The sequence below is a fragment of the Talpa occidentalis genome, unplaced genomic scaffold, assembly GCF_014898055.3.
Source record: "Talpa occidentalis isolate TD23 unplaced genomic scaffold, MPIMG_talOcc4v2.1 talOcc4.12, whole genome shotgun sequence".
NCBI classification, from domain to species: Eukaryota; Metazoa; Chordata; class Mammalia; order Eulipotyphla; family Talpidae; genus Talpa; species Talpa occidentalis.
The window spans coordinates 46,598,995-46,620,572 of record NW_023601212.1 but is presented as its reverse complement, the minus strand read 5'-3'; the positions used below and the strand labels follow the sequence as shown (position 1 = coordinate 46,620,572).

The 21,578-nt window shown below is 51.1% G+C and overlaps 1 protein-coding gene across 1 annotated transcript; it reads right to left on the bottom strand.

The window, feature by feature from the left end:
- Positions 1-471: 471 nt before the first annotated feature.
- NIBAN3 (niban apoptosis regulator 3) lies at positions 472-19,632 on the bottom strand. Its single transcript, XM_037507976.2, has 16 exons — positions 19,619-19,632; positions 19,147-19,250; positions 17,429-17,559; positions 14,050-14,175; positions 13,374-13,488; positions 11,538-11,705; positions 10,949-11,064; positions 10,758-10,862; positions 10,398-10,560; positions 9,585-9,775; positions 8,109-8,267; positions 7,079-7,195; positions 6,891-6,998; positions 4,971-5,082; positions 3,659-3,742; positions 472-765 (listed from the first exon to the last, which is right to left on the bottom strand). Exons 1-16 carry the CDS (start codon positions 19,630-19,632, stop codon positions 737-739), a joined length of 1,842 nt encoding a protein of 613 aa, XP_037363873.1. The 3' UTR covers positions 472-736.
- Between the last annotated feature and the right edge of the window lie 1,946 nt (positions 19,633-21,578).

Below are 21,578 nucleotides of genomic sequence, written 5' to 3'. Positions count from 1 at the left end.
CCAGTACCCGATATACTAAGAAAAGATTGAAAGGATTTAGACCCTGGAACAAAGAGTGGTATCTTCAAAGAGGTACAGGATGACAAATTCTTGTTGCTTTAATTTTTCTACAATTAACATCTATATCCTGGGTAAAAAGAAGCCAGCTGGGCAAGGCTGTTAAGTGCAAATGTATCTTGGAGGAGAAAGTCAGAAAAGGTGAGGTAAATCTCATTCCCTTGGGGGAGGGTGAAAACTCCAGGGTACAATGGGAGTGTGTGGGTACTTTTGAAAGCTAAACTGATAAAAAAAACATTGGGGAAATCCCTCCGGAACCGGCTCCGGAAACAACTGGAAAGCTTGTGATGTGGGGAAGCTGCCAACCTTGCGTGGACAGATGACTTTTCTGGCAAGCAGAAGGAAGTCAGTAAATGCTTTTCTCTCAGCAGAGAGAAAAGTTAAGATTTGAAGTGAGTATACACACCCAAAAGTTGCACAGTAAACTGAGAAAACAAAATCTGTAACTTGTATAACAAAGTGTTACTATCCTTACTATGAAAAGAGTTATTAGATATCAATAAAACAGGTGCAGGTTTATGTCCCTTGAAATGCTACATGTTTTGATTCAGATACTATGCTATAGACATTTATCTAATGGGAATGAGGATAGATGTGGGCAAAAATTCAGCTCCAGAATGTCCTTTGAAGAGGCAGTAGTCAGAGTGACTGGACCTTGGCACTAGAATCTGGCTATCTCTCAGTCCTCTTGAGTATCGGTTTCCTCATCTGTAAAATGGAAAGTGTCACAAGAGTGGCAACAAAATCAAGTACATCAAATGTCTATCACATAGTAAATGCTCATTAAATGGAAATTTATGAGCACCCAAAAGTCAGAGCCAAGAGGAAGAACATTCACAGGGATGGAAGGTGTTTGTTAAACATAGGAAAAGATTTCGACTTCATTTCCAATAATATGTACTCATTAAAAAGATGCCATCTTATACACAGATGATCTGAGAAATTCCTGTGAGGCATGAGGCCCACCACACACAAGTGAGAGGCACCTATTAGGACCATTGGTGGAAAGTGCTCTGGAGCCCCCTACTGAAATGACAAACACTAGCTCTAAACCCCGAGATTTGACAATGAGTGCTTAACCTACAGAGACCAGCATTTGCATGCGAAGCAAACACGAGGGCATTCCCTGTGGCACTAACTTTAGTGCAAAAGACTAGGTCAATTCTGGTAAAATGGAGTAAGGGACCCATTCACAATCCTTCATTCCCAACGACAAATTCCTAGATAATCCCACCCTGGAAGTATTTGCATTGGTAATCTTGTAAGTATTTCTTAAATGTGTGATCTTCATTTACCCCAGTGGGTGTCAATGTTTGTGGGTCTGCTAGACTTAAGTGGCCTGTTCAACCACCATTATGGTTACCTATGGTTCTGTATTCCTATACAAAGGTCAGAAGTGCCCAGTCAATCAGTCATATGAGCCAAACCTTACAAAGTGCCTTTCCAATCAATCAAGAGCAGAAAGTTTGATCACTCTGGGAAGGCTATGCATCATGAGATATGACCGGAAACGCCCGGGGGACCAAGGACCGATGTATGACAAGGGACCCCAGAACCTGATCAGCGGAATGCCTTGTTGATAAGATTAGGACCATGGCCAGGGGTCTGTGGTCTGGTTTCGATTACAACACTTGGTCATCAAGTTGATAACATGGTCAGCAGACTCATGTCTCCCCAAGTCCTAGATGACATTCCTGAGTTTCACCCATCCTTTCTTCTTGTCCTCCTAACGCACGTAGCTGATGCTGTATGATTATTCTATCAGTAAAAATGGCCAGGACCTTGCTCTTGAGCAGCATCCTGCATTGTGCAGCCTGCTTCATGACTCCCATGTCTTTGTCAGTGTGATGTTGCCTGATGCAACAAATGTTCATCAGTTTATCGATAGCGGTTACCTACCAGGTGCCACCAGATCAGCTGGGAGGTATATTGTCCGCTATAGTTTCATAACAAATTACCCCACAAGTTAGCAGCTGAAAACATCACCTGTTCTTTATGTGAGAGTTTCTGTGCATGATGAATGTGGGTGTAGGGTAAGGTAAAAGGTATCAGGCTTTTCTGCCCTCCCGCCATTAGGATAAAGGAGGGAACCCTGTGGTCCTGAATGCATGCCTGATGGCAGGCACCTGAGGTGAGTACACCTGGGCTGAGAGACTGAGTTTATAAGGGTGGCATCACGGGGATGCCAGCAGAAGCCAAGAACGAACAGAAGCAGGAGCAGAGAAGCCAAGAAGAAGCAGAACCATGAGAGAAGCAGAAAGAAGAGAGAGAAGGCCGGAGAGCCCAGACAGAGTGAAGACTTGCTGGGAGCTGGGAGGCCTGCCAGCCTCCCGGCCCCCCAGCACCCTTACCTGCCATGTACCTGGTAAATCCCAATAAAAGCCTGCAAAAGCCACTAAGGGCTCCAGGACTCTGACTCCTCCCTTACCCTGTCTGTTGGGATCATAGAAAACGTGCCCTGTGTCATTCCTGCCCACTACAGTGGGATTCACTTACTTGGGTGGGTTCACGAGGCTGTCATAGCAGCCATTCCCAGTGGGTTGAGCTGGGCATAGGGTCCCAGAGTCCCTGCACCTGCCCTGGTTTCTGAACAGCCAGATTAGGGACATCCTGCCCTCTGCCTAGCCAAACCAGTTGTTTTCTGCCCCATTTCAAGGAAGCCCCATGAAAGAATCTTATGCCAGGACTGGAGCGGGGGAGCCTTTCACTCGTGGCAGTGTCCTCCGCTCCATCAGGAGCTCATTCTGCAGCCTGTGGTCAGGGGTCAGGTTACATAGGCCCTGAGCTTGGCTCCCTGCCTCATCTTCAAGAGCACCTCCACCTGGTGAACCCCAGGCTAATGTTACTACAATATTCCCTCTGGTGCTGGGAGTCAGTAGCTACCAGGAGAGACCCCACTGAGCCCTGACAAGAGGAGATGGGACACAAATCCATGGGCATGTCAGAGCTTGGGCTTGAAAGTCTCCCCATTGTCCTGTTCACCATCAGCTGGGTGAACCCAACTGGGTCAGACAAGGTACATGCTGTTCCATCCATGAGCCCATGCTGTAGGGTAAGGTAAAGTGTCAGGCTTTTCTGCCCTCCTGCCATTAGGATTGATGATGGATCTGCAGTCCTGAATGCATGCCTGACGGCGGGCACCTGGAGTGGGGTGCGGGCATGCATAGGTGGGTACACCTGGGCTGAGACTGGGCTTATAAAGGTGGCATCATGGGGATACCAACGGAGAGCAGAGAGAACAAGAGCGAAAGAGAAACCAGAAACAGCAGAAAGCAAAAGAGCCAGAGTGAAAGGAGCAGAGAAGCAAAAGCCACGAGAGAATGTCGGAGAGCCCAGAGAGAGAGGTGACCTGCTGGGGATGGGGGGCCTGCCAGCCTCCCAACACCCCCAGCACCCCTGCCTGCCGTGTACCTGGTGAAATCCCAAGAAAAGCCTGTAAAGCCACTGAGGGCTCCAGGACTCTCTCCTTCAGCCGCCAATTCCAAACATAGAAAAGCTGCTCCGTCCCCTCCTACTGCCCACGACCATCCTGTGCACCCTCAGCAGTGCCCCCACATCACAGAATTATCTGCCATCACCCAAGAAGCTATGAGACCCTCACCTGCTTGCGCGTGGTCCCATCGGGCCTCCAAAGAGCCATCCAGCACACAGGACACACCCCTGGGTCCAAGGGCCATTTTCAATTCTAAAACAAGATAAATCCCTGGATGCACTTGGGGAAGTGCCACCATCAAATGGCTTCTATGCGGTCTCCCAGAAAAGCCAAGTGAACACAGGGAACAGGAAAACACCTCAACCCCAAAGTGCCTCTCACAGATCGCTCCATGCCCATGCCTGGGGCAGACATTGCTAGCTGAGCCCACCTTCCCTGACCCAAGCTAGACCCACGCTGCCAGCCTTGCCTCTCTGCACTGGGCTTTAAGCAGATCACAATTCAGGATGAAACCTTCTAAGAACAAACTCTCTGAGGTTAACTGTTTCTGGCTTTTTCCCCAATCAGAGAATAGGCTGCTTCCATTAAAATGTTCCTGATCTTTGGGAACTTGGTTTTTTATTTGATCCCTTGCAGACCACGGACACAACCTCACCCTTACTTCCTGGCTCCCAGAAGCTTCCCATTTCTGGGCTTCTCCCCCATCTCCAACTGCTCCTATCTCCTTATTTGAGTGTTTCAAATATATACCTCTTCTTTCTCTCCACACTGTCCTCAAGCCCCATTTACTCAGTCATAAACAGGTCAACACTTCAATAGCTCAGCGCCTGCCTCCTCCTCATGCCTGTCCCCATTCTTTTATTGTTGTCCATGCTCAAGTTGATCCTTTGCCCCCAGAACCATGCCCTCAGCCTCCTCCCTTGTTTCCAATCTGGGCACTCTCACCCACTGCTCATACACCTTCCATGGCTCCCTACTGCCTGCCCAGCAAATTCCGATCTCCTTTACTTGTTCCAGACCATGCACACATGCCCCAGTGATCTCCAGCTTCTCTTGCTTCTGCTCTGATAACAAACAGGAAGGAAGGAGAAATGTTTCTGGAGCTGTTTCCCACCCCTGGAAGTCCTGAGAGGTCTACCCAAAGGTTAAGAACTCTTGGGTCCTCGATGCCAGCCCCAAGGGAAAAAAAAAAAAATGGAGTGGTTGTTAATGGTCTATTCCCATTTTTTAAATTCTGCCTTCTTCCTTTTATCCTGAGAACTCCTATAGACGCCTCAAGTCCTGTTCTAGTTCCTCCTCCTTCACGTAGCTTCTGTCACTGCCCCTCGTGACTTGCCTGCCCAAGACCCCCTCTGGACCAGTTCTGACTCTTGGTCAAAAGGCCAGTGTTCAGAGGATGCATGAGATGGGAACCCTGGTAGAGCTCAGTGTACACAGCCGGGGTCACCGGCTTCCTTAAATTATGGGAAGTGGGACCCACCTTGATTGATCCTCTGCAACAGGACCTCACGGACAAGGTCCTCACAGATGCCCTCAATCGTCAGGGCTGGGCTGCCCACAGCAAGGACATCCCCCTCAAACTCTGGCAGCTCCTGAAAAGAGGCAAGTTGGATCAGAAGGACTGTGAGGTGGGTTTGAGCCCCATTCCCAACTTTGATTATCTGATGAACCTGGGGACTCAGTTTCCCCATCTTTAAAATGGATTTGTTGGGTCTAGAAAGATGTCAGTGTTGAGGAGAATACTACATGGCTTCTAGGGCCTTGACAAAACCTCAGACATATGGCCCTGGCCAAGCACCTGTGATTTCGTATTGTTGGAACATTCACTGTATCTCTGGGGGTTGCAGTTTTCTGTAAGATTGCTGCAGCCAAACCACAAAAGAAGATATACACAGATTTCTCTAGAAATTCTGATTCCATGAAAGATTTTGAGGAGATGAGAAAGGCCAGCATCTTCCAAAGTACAAAGTGATTTTGGAATGTAAAGAATTTATTTGGGGGCCTCCCCGGTGGCACAGCGATTGAGCGTTGGGTTGCAAAGCTGCCCGCGGCCTCTGCGGCGCCGGTTCAATCCCCGGCTGCTCCCCGGCCACCGGAGAAGGGTCCCACATGGCGCGCAGACCTCTCCTGCCGCCCGCTGCTCCCCTCAGCAGTGTACTTCAGTCCTTCTGCCTGCTCTGCTCCCCGCTCTGGCTCTGGTGAATTCTCTCACCCTCCCGCACTTCTGACTGTACCCAGTGCATGTATAAACAAAACAAAGAAACAACTAAACAAATAAATAAATAAATAAAAACATGCCTCTAAAAAAAAAAGAATTTATTTGGGCTGACTTTCATGGAAATTTGTCACTGACCTGTGTTCCTGAACTATGAAACATGAATAGCTTCTCTTGATAATTCAAAAATTTTAATTATAGAGCCTCCCTGGTGGCACAAGGTGTTAAGATGCAGCCTATGAAGCTATCCGAAGCCACTGCAGTATGAGTTCGACCCCCAGCCAGGGAGCTACCCAAATGGCACAGCAGACCTCTCCTGTTTCACCCGCTGCTCCCCTCAGCAGTGTATTTCAGTCAGTCTGCCTGTTCTGTTCCCCACTCTGTCTCTGGTGAATCCTCTCACCCCCTGCATCTCTGGCTTGTACCCCAGCTCCTGTATGCATAAATAAATAAATCTTTAAAAAATAATAAATAAAAATTTTAATTATATTATAAATTAATCAATTTAAAAAATGGACTTCTTTACCTATATGGTGGGATTGATGAAACAATACACATCACAGGAATAGTGCCCGTATTTCCACTGGGCATCCTACCCATTGCTACTTCCTCTAAAGGATCTGGTTAACACCTAAGACAAACCCTTAGGCTCTGTGTGACCAGGCCCCTGTGACCTCCCCTCATCTCCTTCCCACCCCTTCACTCACCAAGCCCCAACCCTACTTGCCTCCTCACTGTTCATTCAATATACCAGCACAGTCCTAAGTCCTATCTCAGGGCCTTTGCCTGGACCACTCACCCCAGGCATGGCTCATGCCTTCCACTCACTGCTTCTCAAGTGTTATCTTCTCAGGGAGAGGCTTCCTGATCACCTTGCACCTCCCCCTACACACACTCATACACACACACACACACACACACACACACTATCTGCCTCCCCCTCTTCTAAGTCTGTGTCATTCATGATAAGAGATCCATGGACCCCCAGCCCAGCTCTCAAATGGCAACACTGAGCACTCTCATGGGAGATGCAGAGGGCCTAGTGTGAGCCCAGAAGAACCATCAACCCAGTTTCTAATTACCATCTTGCCTCTATGAGGGAGAGAATAAGACTGCCCACTGCATAGAAAGACACAGACACTGGGTGCTCTCTGGGACTTGTCTGCGGGTCCCCCATAAGCTCACCACTCTGCATCTTGGCTCCAGCTGGCTCAGCACAAAGGGCAAGAAGATGCAGAGCAGCCACCCATGGATGAACCTCCTCTGCGCTGCACAGCTGTCCGACTGGTACTTCTGCAGGACACAAGCAACGGCTGATCCAGCAACCGTCTAAACACACAGACCCACTGCCATGCCCTCCTCACAGTGCTCACCTTCAGCACACGCCCTCGGACTTTCTCCAGCTGCTGGGCAGCTTGGTGGCAGTCCAGGCTTGGGGTTAGACACTGGTCTGCCAACTGCAGGAAGGTAGCCACGGAGTCAGCCATGAGCTATGGGAAGAGGCACATGATGAGCCCCAGGATCCATGCCCTGGCCCTGTCAGCACGCAGCCTGTTCTGCTAGCCCCTCCCCCCATCCTCCTCCTTATCTTAAGAGAGAGCACCCCCTTCCTATCACGATTTGGGGACCATGCGATCAATGGAGACCTACATACAAAGCAGCAAATGTCCTTTCCCTTCTGTCAGGAAGCCCAGGCTGGGGAGTGGAGAGCTGGTAGAGCTCAGCCTCTTCAACCCAGCACTCACATGCCATGTACACATTGAACAACTGTGTCAGGCAACGCTGGGTCATCTCAGTTCATGTCTCCTTCACTCATCATGTTAATGAGCAGGTCCCATTCCCTTGATCTTCAAAACACACCCCACTTCTCTTCGTTGAACAAAACTGGCTCAGGCCTCTCTACCTCCTCCATTTCTGCCCCCAAGGCAGAAAGGGCTTCCTAATCCTTGAATCTGCTTACATACCTGACATGACTCCCCACTGTCCTAGGACAGGACCCAGCCCCTTAGTCCCCGAGGTCCTAACTCTTCTACCCACCCATAACTGGCACAGCTTCCACTTTCCTGCTCTTCCTTGAAATCTACAACCCAGTGTCTCTAAATTGCTTTATTTTCTCCAAATGCTGGCATGCTCTCTCACCTCCCCCTACCCAAAACATGCCCCACCCCACCCCCATTCCTCCCACTGCTGCCCCAGTTTGAAAGCCCTCTCCTCTGGAAGTCCTCCCAATCCTGGAGATGGGCAAGTAACTCCTTGGGGCACACTGTGCATCCCCATACATGGCACTAGGAGCCCAGCAAGGGAGGGTCAAGTCTTCCTGTGCCCCCAGCATACATGAGGCACCTGCTCAGTGGAGGCTGCTGAGCTCTCCTGGCCTCCTGCCAGCCTTCCACTCACCCTCACCTGCTGTAGTAGATCCTGGACACCAAACACCAGGCTTTGCATCCCCAAGAAGCCAAATGGCACCATCAGTTGCTCCAGGCACCCTGCGTTTTGCTCAGCCTCCAGATAGCAGGTCTGCATCAGCTCCGGGTCCCATGGCATCTCCCCAAATGAATAAACCTGTACTCCAGTGGCAGTTAGAAGAGAAAAACACCATCAGTTGTTGGGAAAGCAGGGCCAGAGCCTTCTAAGCCTATTCAGTGAAAGAGAAACACCAATGGGAACACATCCCACCTCAGTTGTCACAAAAAAATTCACAATAAAATAGTATGCCATTGTAGGCATAAAATGGTAAAACCTGGAAAAAGCAAAAAAAGGCAGAGCTGGAATGACCAGAGGAAATGGGCATTCCTGGCCCTTGTCACTCCTACGCCCACCAGCTGATGACCTCTCTGTGCTGTCCTGGGCTGCAGAAATGGGTGATCCTATTCATATTGTACCTTCAAAGGGCTCAGAAAAAAGTTGGGGAAGACAGGCTACAGATAAACAACCACAGTGTTGTGTAAACACTGCTGTGAGGTCAGAGGCACAGACAGCTGCAGATTCAAGGAGAGACCAGGGAACATTACTGGAGGAGGTGATTATCACATGAGGCTTAAGGAGTTGAAAGTTTCCTGGCAGGTTGTAGGAGGTCACTACTTCATGAGCCAACCTGCATGAAGTAAAATTGCCTGGTTCAGAGGACAGGGTAGGCTATGGTCAAACAGAGGAATGCAAGGGGCGGAGTTTGGGGGGAAAGTGACTCCAGACTGATGTTGCTGAAATCTTATCATCCTAATCCTCTCCCCCGCCCCCCACGTTTTAAACATTGCCTTAGTGACCAAGGCATGGTTATCCACACTAAGTAAAAAGCAATCTAGAAAGTTTTTCCAAAAGAAATATGCAAGGTTCACACACCTTTTCTGTAAAGTTGTTAGGGGGAAAAGGATGTCCCAAAGCTAATTCCATACAGTTTTTGTGGACTCCACCCCCCACCCCAGGTCAAAGCCAAAGACACTGGGAACTCCAAATCCCATCACCACCAAAGGGAAGGTGGCTGGGACCTGAGGGTGGGGTTAAGCAGCCAGGTGGATATAAAAGGCAGACACGTGGGCTTTGGGGGTCCCCATTTTTTGGGTCTCCGCCAGCTCGCAGCGTCCGGCCAGCTCTGAGAGTGACTTTGGGTTTCCAGGTCGTCGGATCGGGTAGGACGCATTAAAGACTTTATTTCCCTATTTTCTCCCTGAGTTGTACATTTTCCTTATTTCCTTTTCTCTTGTAAATAAACCTTTTATTAACCTTTTGTGTGTGTCTGTAGTAGAGTATTCATAAGTCCCTTTAAAGCGCGCGGGTGAGGATCCACAGCCAGGAACCCGTTTAATATCGGGGTTGCTCTATGACAAAGTGAGCACGCCACCCATCAGCCCGATGATCCGTCCCCTGCCCGCTGGAGCTCACCTCCTTGCGCAGGCGAGCGCCCGAGGGGCTCCTACGCAGGTAGCGAGACAGGCGGTCCATGCCCTGCACCAGGAGGGTCTGCGTAGCCGCGAGTGAGGCTTCCACGGTGCTCAGCAGCTTCCGCGTGACCCGGGGCAGCTGCGCGTCCACCTTCCTGCGCAGACAGGACTCGAGAGGGCCCTGGACCTCGTCTGGGAGTGGAAGACACTGCCTGGATCTCCTCCCGGTCGTGCTCGCAAGGGAGGGGGCACGGGGGAGGAATGACCCTGGGCTCATCAGGGTGAAGTGAACGGAAGTGCAGACTCTGAGCACCCTCTTCTCCCATTTTACCAATTCACTAGAAATCTGAGGTCCGTGGTGAGGAGGGCGTGGGCCCAAAGGCGCACGTGGCGGAGGCGGAGTCAGGATTTGACGCCGAGGCTCTCTAGTGAGTGCAGAGCCACTGCCGTGTGACCCAGAGCACCGAGTCTGGCCAGTCGCCGCTGATACTCGCACCCTCCGCTCACCGGGCCTCAGGCCCCCTCCTTTGCCCAGAGGCTACACGTTACCCTGGTCTGGCCCCGCCCCTGACCCCGCCCCGACCCCGCCCTGGCCTCGCTCCCGCGAGCCTCAGCCGCAAGCCACGCCCACTCCCTCATTTAGGGCCCACCCACCATGCCCCGCCCTTTCTTTCCCCGGCTCCGCCTCCCCTGAGATTTCCCGTCCTCGACTCCCGGCCCCGCCCTTTCCGTCTCTTTCCTTCCGTCTCTCAGGCTGCGGGCCCCCGCCCCGCCTGTCCCGGCCCCCACCAGGCTGCGCTCCAGCGGGCCTCACCCCGCAGCCTCCCAGCCACAAGCGCCCGCAGCTGCAGGATCTGGTCCACATCCGGGCGGAGAGTCCTCTCCAGGGCCGCGAGCAGCTCGTCCTTTTCCGGCTGGAAGGCGCGGAGCCCCGCGGAGGCCCTGGCCAAGACGGCGGCGTGGACGGCGTCCAGGAGCTGCTCGGACCGGCCAAGGGGACGCACAGGGGCCAGGGAGCGGGAGACACTCAAGATGGGGTGCGGGTAGGGGAGAGACAAAGGCGCAAAGAGACGGCGGGAGGGTGTGGGTGACAGTCACAGGGAGGAGATCTCCATCCAGCCCAGAACCTCCCCCTCGCCTGTTCCTGATTCCCTCTGCGACCCAGCACATATACCTCCGTCCAGGCCCAGGCCCGGGGGCGGCCGGCTCCCCGCAAGCCAGGCAGGGTCTGGGCTCTCAGTGCGGGCATCAGCTCCCTCATCAGCACCGCGGTCAGCACCTACGGGAGCGGGAATTGTGTGCGCGGTGGCCCTGGCAGCCAAGATGGGCCTTAGGGGTCGGGGTATGACCTAGAGAGGCACTGACCTCAGCGTCGGAGCCCAGGGTCACGTCGTCGTCCCCAAAGTGGCCTTGGTGCTGCCGGTAGAGCCGTACAGTGTCCAGAAAGGCCCGTGCAGCGGGGGCCTGGCTTCGCTGCAAGACTGAAGAGCAGCTCCTCAGTCCCTGCCCACCACTCCCCTATTTACAAATATGCCCGGCTCCCCAACACCTGAGGAAGAAGTCCTCCACCTTCTTGCTAGGTACCCAAACACCCGTCTCTCCCACCTTTGTAAAAGCGATGACTTCCTCCAGGAAAACGCACCAAGACCATCACTAGTCCATAACATTTGGGCAGTCAACAATCTGCCCAACCGTATGTGTCGGTCCTGTGTCCCTTCCTCTGTTTCAGACTTCAGTTTCCATATCCTGTTCCCTGTTCTTCCAGGCTAAGCTCTCACAGGACCCTGTGTGTGCCCATCATAGCCCTGGCCACACATAACTGCTTGTTGTCTCCTCTCCAAATCCATGCTATAGACAAGGAAAGAGGTTCCCAGAGGGTTCACAGCCAGCAGGGACTGAGACATTTGACCCCAGACCCCAAGACTCACCACTCCTAACCTTTCATGGAACCCACCTGTTCCACGAAGCCGGATGCCCCCCTGTAGGGCTAGCCTCCAGGCATGCTGTGCCTCCTCTGTGGCTGCAGAAAAACAGAGGTGCTGGCGGAAGGGATGCTGCAGGAACAGGGGAAAGCTTATAGGCATTTCCAGAAGAAGGCCAGGGTCTTCCTGTGTGTGGTCTCCTGAAAGCAGAGAGGGGAAGCTGCTTTTTCACTCATTCATTCACTCTACAATCAACCATTCAGTCACCAGGAAAAAATCCCCACGAAATGCTTAGAGGAGACCTGGTGGTTGCTCAACAAGCATGAGTCACACAGTTATAGCCACACATTGTTCAATCCAGCTCAACCCGGGGTGTGGTGGGGTGGGCCAAGGGGGGGGTGTCTAGGGAAGACACCAGCAATTGATTCCAGAGTCCTTTCCCAGCTTCTTCATCCTAAACACAGTGCCTTTGGCAGTCACTGCCAATTTGTCTAAATTGACATATAATCCAATCCATGAGGACACTGGACTCAGATTTTAACTCATTTTCTAGTTCCATACCTAGGACACAGTTTTCCATCTTTGAACCTGGGTTTTCCTACCTGTAAATTAGGCTTAAAAGTGATACTAACCATCTAGACCCTTAAGAGTGACTTTATTTTTGGAGGATTTATTTGAGGTCACCTAAATGCTCAATGTTTTGTTCTGACTTATAAAGTGACACATACAGATTGCAGTAAAATGTAATAATTCAGCAGATGAAGTTCCTGTCACCCCAGATGCAGCCCCTAGAGACAATGATAACAGTTAACAGTTCAAAGGACATTACTCAGATATTAAAGTTTGTGCAAAGCCTTGTGGGATGTAATTGCTGATTTTGCTTCTTCCATGCATCTGGGACACCTTTGGGACTGCAGTTTTCCTTTCTAAGGGCCAGCCACAATTTATTTAATCACCCCCAAAGGATACATCCGGATGGATTCTGATGTTGCTAAAAGCATCACTATTTCTGCAGGCTGTCCTTGTGGCTATACTAGGGAGCAGGAGGGTTCCACCAAGGAGAAGGTACAGCAGACTGCGTACCTCCCTCACAGTGACAATCCCCAGCATCAGTGTCCTCACCCGTAAAATACAAAATACGAGGCCATCTGCTGGGCATATTCAGTAAAATAATGCAGGACCCACGCTGAGAGCCAGTAACACTGCTCCTTACCTTATATTTATGCAGGGATGGAGGGAGAAAGGGGAGGGGTAGAGAGAAGGGCAGGGGGAAGAGGAGGAGCGTAGAAGGAAAGGAAAGGAGGAAGAATGAAGGGAGGGAGGATAGCAAGAGGAGGAAGAGAAGAGGGAGGAGGAAAAGAGGGAGCAGAGGGAAAAAGGGGGGAGGGAGGAGGAGGAGGAATGGGAGGAGGAGGAGGACTCTGGGGCAAATGATTCACCCTGCATCTAGTCTGTGCGATTTTCTACAAGCCCCTGCCATCTCCCCACAGGCTCACTGACACCAAGTTTTATTGTTTTTATCCTTTGCTACTTTGATCCCAGTGACCTAACTCTCCTGGTCATTCTAGAAAGCTCAATTTTTCTCTTTCTAGAGCCAGCAGGCTCCCCCAGAGGCAACACTGACTGCCCCACCCCACCCCTGCCCCTGTGCCCTTCCCCACATGTACGCACACTGGGCATAGTCTGGAGATGTTTTTAGGTATCACAGCTGGGAGGAGGAGCCTTAAGCATGGAGTGAGTGAGCCCAGGGAGGCTGCTCCACACGTTACAGCACCCAGGACAGCCCCGCCACAGCAAAGTATGATCCAGCCCCCATGAAACAGTGCTGAGATAGATAAACTTGCTCTTGGAGTCCCCAGGAACCTTACCTGAGGGCTTTGGGCAGAGAGCATCTAAAAGAGAGACATATTCACACTGGGAAGTCAGGATTGTGTACCCCGTCAGGGTCATGGAACCCAGAGGATGGCCCCCATTCTCATATTCCTAGGAAAGGCATCCAAAGAAAAGTTTGGGGCAGGTCTAAACTGTGGCCCCATGTCCCAAGTGTGGAATCAGGTTAGCTGGAAAGTCCTTCCTCTCTCCCTCCACACCTCTCTCTCTTCCTCCCCCCTCAGTCCACAACCCAGCATCTCTACTGCTAGGCCACTCCCAAGCACTGTGTGAGGATCTTTTCATTGACTCCTCACAGCCCCATGCAGGGTGAGCCACATCACCCCATTTCACAGAGGCAGGGCCTGAGTCCCTGGAAGGTAAGAGACCTATCTGCCAGAGCCCCCCCAGCCAGGAAGTAGGGCAGAAGCATAAAGCACAAATGCCTTGCCTGGCTTCTACCTCGTCTGTGCTGATGACCACAAACAACTCTACCACTGCCCGGGTTTCACTTCACCGCGGGCATATCAGGAGATGATCACCCACCCAGGCCAAGCACTTAGGGGTCCTCCATTCATGCTAATGATTGGAGAAAAGAGGGGGGCTTTGCTGGGATCTGTAGGGTGGGAGGGAGAAGCTGAAGGTTAATGGGACTTGGGTCACTCCCTTACTTACCTCCCTGTGACTGAACCACTCCAGCCGGCCGTCCCCACGCAGAACACAGAAGATCGGCTGCCACCGAGGGGGGTGGCCCCGCAGTTGGATCAGGGGCCCTCGGTGCTCTCGCACTCGGGGCAGTTTCTGTGGGAGAAGGAATGGATGTCCTATGCATGAACCTATGTCCCGAATCCGAACACTGGACAGCTCCCATGCTGCTAGAGTGGCGCTGATTCTTACAGAGCATGCGCTGAAATCCTCCCCACAGCCCGGCAGGTAGACACTCTAAGTGTCCTCCCCCACTTAGAAGCAGAATCTTCTCCACTCGAGCCTTGATGAGAGGCCAGTCTTTTTTTTTTTTAAAATAGATTTATTTTATTTATGCGTGCAAGAACTGGGGTACAGACCAGAGGTGCGGGGGGCGGGTAAGAGCGTTCCCCAGAGACAGAGTGGGGAACGGAACAGGCAGACTGACTGAATTACACTGCTAAGGGGAGCAGCAGGTGAGACAGGAGAGGTCTGCTGCACCATGTGGGTATCTCCCTAGCCGGCAGGTGATCGAATTCATGATGCAGAGGCTGCGAATAGCTTCACAGAGTTGTGCTTAACCCCTTGTGCCACCAGGGACTCCACAAGAGACTCCAATCTTTTTTTTTTTTTAAGATTTATTTTTTTATTTATTTATACAAGCACTGGGTACAGTCAGAAGCGCGGGAGGGTGAGAGAATTCACCAGAGCCAGAGCGGGGAGCAGAGCAGGCAGAAGGACCGAAGTACACTGCTGAGGGGAGCAGCGGGCGGCAGGAGAGGTCTGCGCGCCATGTGGGACCCTCCTCCGGTGGCCGGGGAGCAGCCGGGGATCGAACCGGCACCGCAGAGGCTGCGGGCAGCTTCGCAACCCAACGCTCAACAGCTGCGCCACCGGGGAGGCCCAAGAGACTCCAATCTTGATTGCAACCTGAAAGGGACTGAAAGACGCATTCCAGGGGGCCACCCTGGGGGTGAAGGGGTTAAGCCTCAGTGCTATCAATCTATCACTAGTCACTGCTGCATGAGTTCTATACTGGCTGCAGCCACTGCTATAAGAGTTCAATCCCCGGCCAGGGAGCTACCCACATGGCACAATAGACCTCTCATCTAGCCCGCTGATCCCCTCAGCAGTGTATTTCAGCATATCTACCTGTTCTGCTCCCCACTCTGTCTCTGGTGAATCCTCTCACCCCTCGCACATCTGCCCTACACCCCAGTTCTTGTACGTATAAATACAAAAAAGAAAAAAGAAGCATTCCCACCCCACAGCAGCCATGAGATAATAAACATGTAATGCTTTAGCCATACATACTGAGGTATATTGCCATGCAGCATCAGCTGACTAACACAACTGGAGGGCCTGGGTCAGGTAAGCAGGTGAGGGTTAATTCATGAGAAATGGCCAGGCTATAGCAGGGTGGGACACCACCTCATTTCACTTTCTCCATCTCTCTTTCACTTTCACTATGTGGCACTTGAGTTGCGTGGGCTGTTTCATCACTGGACCTAGGAGCTGTACCTAAGGCACACTTGGCCCCGGTAAATATTTGATGAATAAATTAACTGCATTGATGAAGTTTTGGTTCTTTGGTGGGGTTGTAGGAACTTTGGTGTTTCTTGAATATTCTGCATGCTTTTCCTGAGGTATGAGATGTTTCATAATAATATCATTAAAATGTTATTATATAAATTATATATAGCTGGTCCTTGACTTGCAATGGTTTCACTTTGATTTTTTTTACTTTATGGTGGCATAGAAATGATATGCATTCAATAGGAACTGCACCTCGAATTCTGATTTTTCAGGGCCAGTGGTGTGTGCTACCATCTTCTCTGCGGTGCTGGGCAGCACAGCTATCACCAGGGGAAACAACCACACTGTACAGTGTGCAGGAGTCAGTCAATTCTATGAGATAGTTCACACTTTAGTATAAAGTAGGCTTTGTTTAGGTAATTTTTGCCCAACTGGAAGTAACGCCAGTGTTCCAAGCGCTTTTAAGGTTGTCTGGGCTGAGCTATGATGTCTGGCAGGTGAGGTGTAGTAAATACATTTTGTGCTTGGGTTATTTTTAACCTACCATGGTTTCATTGGGTTTCACCCCCTTCATGAGTTAAGAAAGAGCTGTATAATGCGAGCATAGAAAACAAATATAACATGAAATGTTCAAGCTAAAGTAAGGGGAAATCCCTCCTCACTGCTGGAACCCCTGTGAAGCTGTGTCCTGGCCCAGGTGACCTGAACCTGCAGATGGTGAAAGATGCAACTGGGGGTATCACCCAGAACTCAAGAAGTCCTGTATGGGAAAGGGAAAATCCCAGATGGCAGGGGCTCCTCACCAGGGATTCCCCACCCCAGGGCAGGCACCAGGGGGAAAAGAGAGGTAGGACATTCCTGTGCCCTGATTTGGGCAAGGGACCCGGCCTCAGTCAGGAATGTGGACTTGGGTCAGATCGTGCCTCTGCCTCATGCTGGTGGATGAACTCAGGCGTATTTCCTCGCCGCTCTGTGCCTCAATTACCCCTCTGGTCAGAGAGCTATCTCCTGGGCTGGTGAGGACTACGTTGTGCAAGGCACATGGAGGCCTTGGAAGCTGCTTGCCAGCTCAGGGGACATTCGGATCAAGGTTTGGGCCATTCCAGGCTCTTTTGTTTCACTGCAAACACTTCTTGAGTGGACAATCTCTTCCTGAGTCCCTACCATATGCCAACACCACATGGACACAAGAGGGTACAGAAAGGGGAGCTAAGAGCTGATGCCTGATTTTAAAGGGCAGGTAAATAGGGGAGACAGACATGTGACCCAGGGCTCCCCTGGAGAAGCAGCAGGATTGGGATCCCAGGGGAGGTGCCCCACTCAGATCAAGGGTGAAATGGTAATCAAGGCAGGCTTCTTGGAAAGAGTGGCAGTCAAAGCACAAGGAGGAATGGGGAGAGGGCATCATGCACATAAATGTCTGGGGGCTCAGTGGGCTGTGACATTGGTTCTGCTCTCAGGCAAAGCATTTTCAGCTTCAGGGCTTTTGCCACAGCTGTACCCTCTGTCTAGAGCACCCTTCCCTTCCTGGGCTGTAGATCCATCTCCTTCTCATCTCTTAGGTCTCAGCTCAGAGAAGCCCTCCCTGCATGCACCCTGACTCCCGCATCCAGCAACCCTGCATCCTGGAGGACAGAGCAGGATCTGTCTCAGTCACTGCTGTGTCTCCACCATGCAGCCCTGGGAGTAGCACCGGTAGCTGCCCAGTGAGTGTTTAGCTGAATTTTCAATAGTCACCCCAGGTCTTGGTACCAGAAACTCCATGGTATGAGGAGGGCCCTGCCCAACAAATACCCCTTGCTCAGCTCCACTTACCCACCTTTACAGCACCCACCTTACTTCGCAGCAGCTGACATTGAACCGGCTCCTGGGGGCCCAGCTCCTGGGTGATCTGCCGCAGAAGGGATACTGCCAGCTGTCCACGGTAACAGGGCAGGAAGTTTCTCAGCAGGGCATCCATCTGGCCTGCAGATCAAGGGGACCATGAGTCGGACCCAAAGACCAGCCTAAGGAGAACAGAACAGGCAAGAATCCACTGGTGGGGGCCTCCCTGGTGGGGCAAGGGATTAAGCATCAGCACTATGAAGCTATCCGCAACAACTGCAGCTACAGTTTGATCCCTGGCCAGGGAGCTACCCACATGACGCAGCAGACCTCTCCTGACTAACCTGCTGCTGCCCTCAGCAGTGTATTTCAGTCAGTCCGCCTGTTCTGTTCCCCACTCTGTCTCTGGTGAATCCTCTCACCACCAACCCCCACCCCACCCCACTCCCACCGCGCCTCCGGCCTACATCCCAGGTCTTGTATGCATAAATAAATAAATCTTGAAAAGGAAGAAAGAAAGAAAAGTAAAGAAAGGTCTTCCTGGTGACAGCCATGACTTTAAAAAAAGAATTCAGTGGTGGGCTCCTGTACACCTCCTCCCCTAGTTGCCTCCAAGTCCCATTCACCCTTAACCCTCCATGCCTGTTTCCATCCACAGTGGGTGGGTGACTCAAGCATAATCTATAACTGAAGCACAATAAACATAATTGTGTAATCACAGAATTTAATGAGTTTTGACAGATGTACACACCTGTGAAGTTATCACCTTGATCAAGATAATGAGCAGATACATTGCACCCAAGAGTTTCCTCATGTCTCTTACCTGGGAGATTTTCAAAATCTCTTAAAAAGCCCCACCCCAGCACAAGGGAACTTTCTGGGATGATGGAAGTGTTTTGTATCCTGATCCAGAAGTGATCACACAGGTGTTAATGTTCTTCAAGCTGTTCCCTGTATGTTCATCCTACTGCCTGAAATTCGCATCTGATGGTTGGAGCATCAGCAGCTGTTATGTGCAATGAGGTGGCCTCAGGCACAGAAGACTACACATGATAGAACCAGGAGATGAGAGGAGCTGGGGTGTACAACTTTTGTCAACCTGTCTGGCACCTGTAACTCTCTCTAGGAAAGAGAAATAAATCCTTATCTTCTTTAAACTTGTTTAGTAAATAATCCTGAATCTCCCTGGAGAAATTTACTGAATTTATTGTGTGATAATAACTTGACCTTCTTTTCTGGTCTAGATTGCAAACCCATAAGGATGGGGCCATTCCCAACCCTACTATATCTTCAGTTCCCGCACAGTAGGAGCTCAAACATGTGTATGGAAGTTAGAGGCACCGCTTCCTCACTGTCTCAAAACAAACACTGAGTCTCATTTCCCAGGGTCCACACAGAGGTGTCTGCCCATTCCTGCACACCTGGAAGGATTACCTTAGGATATCTGGATGGGCCCAGGGCACCTCCCACTAGGCACCATGTTCCCCTCCCTGAACCCACACCCTGAGTAGGGTTAAAAGATTTACTGAATTAAAATATAGGACACCAGTTAAATTTGAATTTCAGGTAAATAAGGAAAATATTTTTGTACAAGTAGGTCTTTGTGCAAGATCTGGGACATACTTATATTTAAATTATTCATCATTTATCTGGAATTTGCATTAATAGGGTATCCTGTGTATCGACCAACCCCCAGCCCTGAACCCCACCTGCCCCATGCCTGCTCACCCCTCAGGTACTGTTGCTGCCGCTTGTCCAGGGGGCTAGAAGGCCGCCCGCCCATCCTGCTGTCGTCTCCTTGGTTCCCCTGAGAGTGAGGCACACACGCTTCCCTTCCTCACAGCACCCGAGGTCCCTTAGTTCTGGGGAACACTAAGAGCAGGGCAGCCAGCAAGGTGCCTGGATGATGAGGAGAACAGTGCCTGTGATCAGGGGGCAGAGAAGGACTAGGCTGTGTGGTGGGGGATGCCCCGCCCTGCACCTGCATCCTCCTGGTTCCCCTGGGGCCAAGCCCTCAGAGCTGTTGATTTCTGAGGTAGCCCTGGAGGCAGGGTGGGGTTGTGGGAGACAAAACTTCTAGCTGGCCTTGGGGGAGGAATGCAGGGCAGATTATCTATCAAAACCTGCAAAAGTGGCTAGTGTGAGGGGCAAGGAAGGTGTGGGTAGGGATGGATGTCTAATTCCTAGTGTCCACCCCCACTGTATCCACCACATGGTTGGCAATACCGGGTCTCAAGAGGATCCTGCCAAGGCCCCCGACCACCCTGTCTGGGAAACCACTGGACAGACAATTCAAGTCACTAGGGTCAGTGCTGGGGCAGGGGAGGAGGCAGCAGAGAGAGACATCACTGTGCCCTGAATTAGGGTTAATTGAGTCTTCTCCCCTTCACCTGTTTTTCCAGTGCCTGGCACAGAATAGCCCTCAGTGTTTGAGGGAGGGAGAAAGGAAAAGAGAAGGGTCTGCAATCCAAGCTGAAATGTGACCAAATGAGAGTTTCTCGAGCTTTCAGATGAGGGGAGTGTCAAGTTCCAGTGACTGGATCTTGGATGTGATGGCTGGTGTATAAGCAATCACTTTGGACCATGAGGTGAAACTCTCATAACAATGACACAGCTATGACATTTGGGAGACTGGGGTCTCCAAAGAGTTAATCCACCAGCCCTATGTGCTTGCTTCCACAGAAGGAGTTAAACTTACATTTTAAGTCACCAGGAACATCTGACTTTAGCGTCAGCAATATCCCACAGGATTCATATCTTCTCTAAGAAACATCACTTCATGCCAGCCTGAGTATCATCCCTGAATTAAGCACTGTGATACAGAAGTGGGCAAAATAAGCTACAATCCACCCTCCATGGACTACGGGGTTAGCATGCCCACAAAACTCAGAAAACAAGAGTAAGGGGAAAATGGAATATGAAGGGGTAGAAAATGCTCTGAGTGGGGAGGAGTGAAGGAGGTGATGTTGTACCAAGACCTGAAGGACGTAAGGGCCCAAGTCATGTACAAGGCTGAGGCAAAGAGACCCCTACGCAGCGGGCACAGCACATGCAAAGGCCCTGACATGGAAATGAACTTGGAGGGTTCCACTAACAGCACAAAGTGGGTGGGCTGGTGGAGGGTGAGTGAGGTGAAGATGTTAGGAAAGGAAGGGGGTCCTCAGGAGCCACACGGTGTTTGTGAGTCAAGTAAGATGTTTCACTTTTTTTAAAAGATGTATTTATTTATACATACAAGAGCTGGAGTACAGGCCAGAGGTGTGGGGGGTGAGAGGACTCACCAGAGATAGTGGGGAGCAGAACAGGCAGATCTACTGAAATACACTGCTGAGGGGAACAGCGGGAGAGGCAGAAGAGGTCTGCTGCGCCATGTGGATGGCTCCTGGATAGCCCTGTCTGTAACCCCTGCACCACCAGGGAGGCCTGAGATGTTTCACTCTTGACAGGGAAGGGGAGCCATAAGCAGGTTTGAAGCAGGGATAGATGTCATGGGGAGAGAAGTACATGTAGGGTCCCCATGCCTGTATCCTCACTTCCCCTTTGCTTCTCAAGCCCTGCCCTAAGCTCCACCTGCAGCTCCTAGCTCCCAGCCATCTGCTATTGCCCACTGGGGCTTTTTTCAGTATTTCCAGTCACTTTCTCACTGTCACATGAGGTGTGACTGAGCCAGACAAGACGTTTAAAAATTCACTTTCTGTGGTTTCAACTTTAGGGTTTCAATTCCCATGCCCCTTTCAGGGGCCTCTGTGGGATGACCCCCGCCCCCAGTCCCACACTAGACAAAGCTGTTGCATGGGTGAGGCCCCTGTATGCCTACCATCCTGCCCCAATGCCATCCGTGGAGTCCAGCAAGCTGCACTAGGCCTTAACTTTGAGGTGAGCTTGGAAATTGCAGTAGCTCTGCACTTGGCACATCAAGGCTATGAGCAGGCTGCAGCCCCACGCAGAGGGCACCACCAACCCTGTATGCAGCACAACCCAATAGACTGGCAAAAAAACCAAACCAAAACAAAACAAAAAACAGAATAAAATGTTGACGAGGATGTGTTAAATTGGGACCCGATACAGTAATAGGGAAATGGGATGGAGGTTCCTCAAACAAATTTACAAATGGAATTACCATATGACCCAGCAATTTCACCTCTGGGTATATACCCAGA

Coding starts and splice junctions, on each gene's coding strand:
- NIBAN3 (XM_037507976.2), bottom strand. Junction 7,196..8,108: donor TCCAGGATCTACTACAGCAG/GTGAGGGTGAGT, acceptor CTCTTCCCATAG/CTCATGGCTGACTCCGTGGC. Junction 5,083..6,890: donor TGGAGCCAAGATGCAGAGTG/GTGAGCTTATGG, acceptor GCCTCTTTTCAG/GAGCTGCCAGAGTTTGAGGG.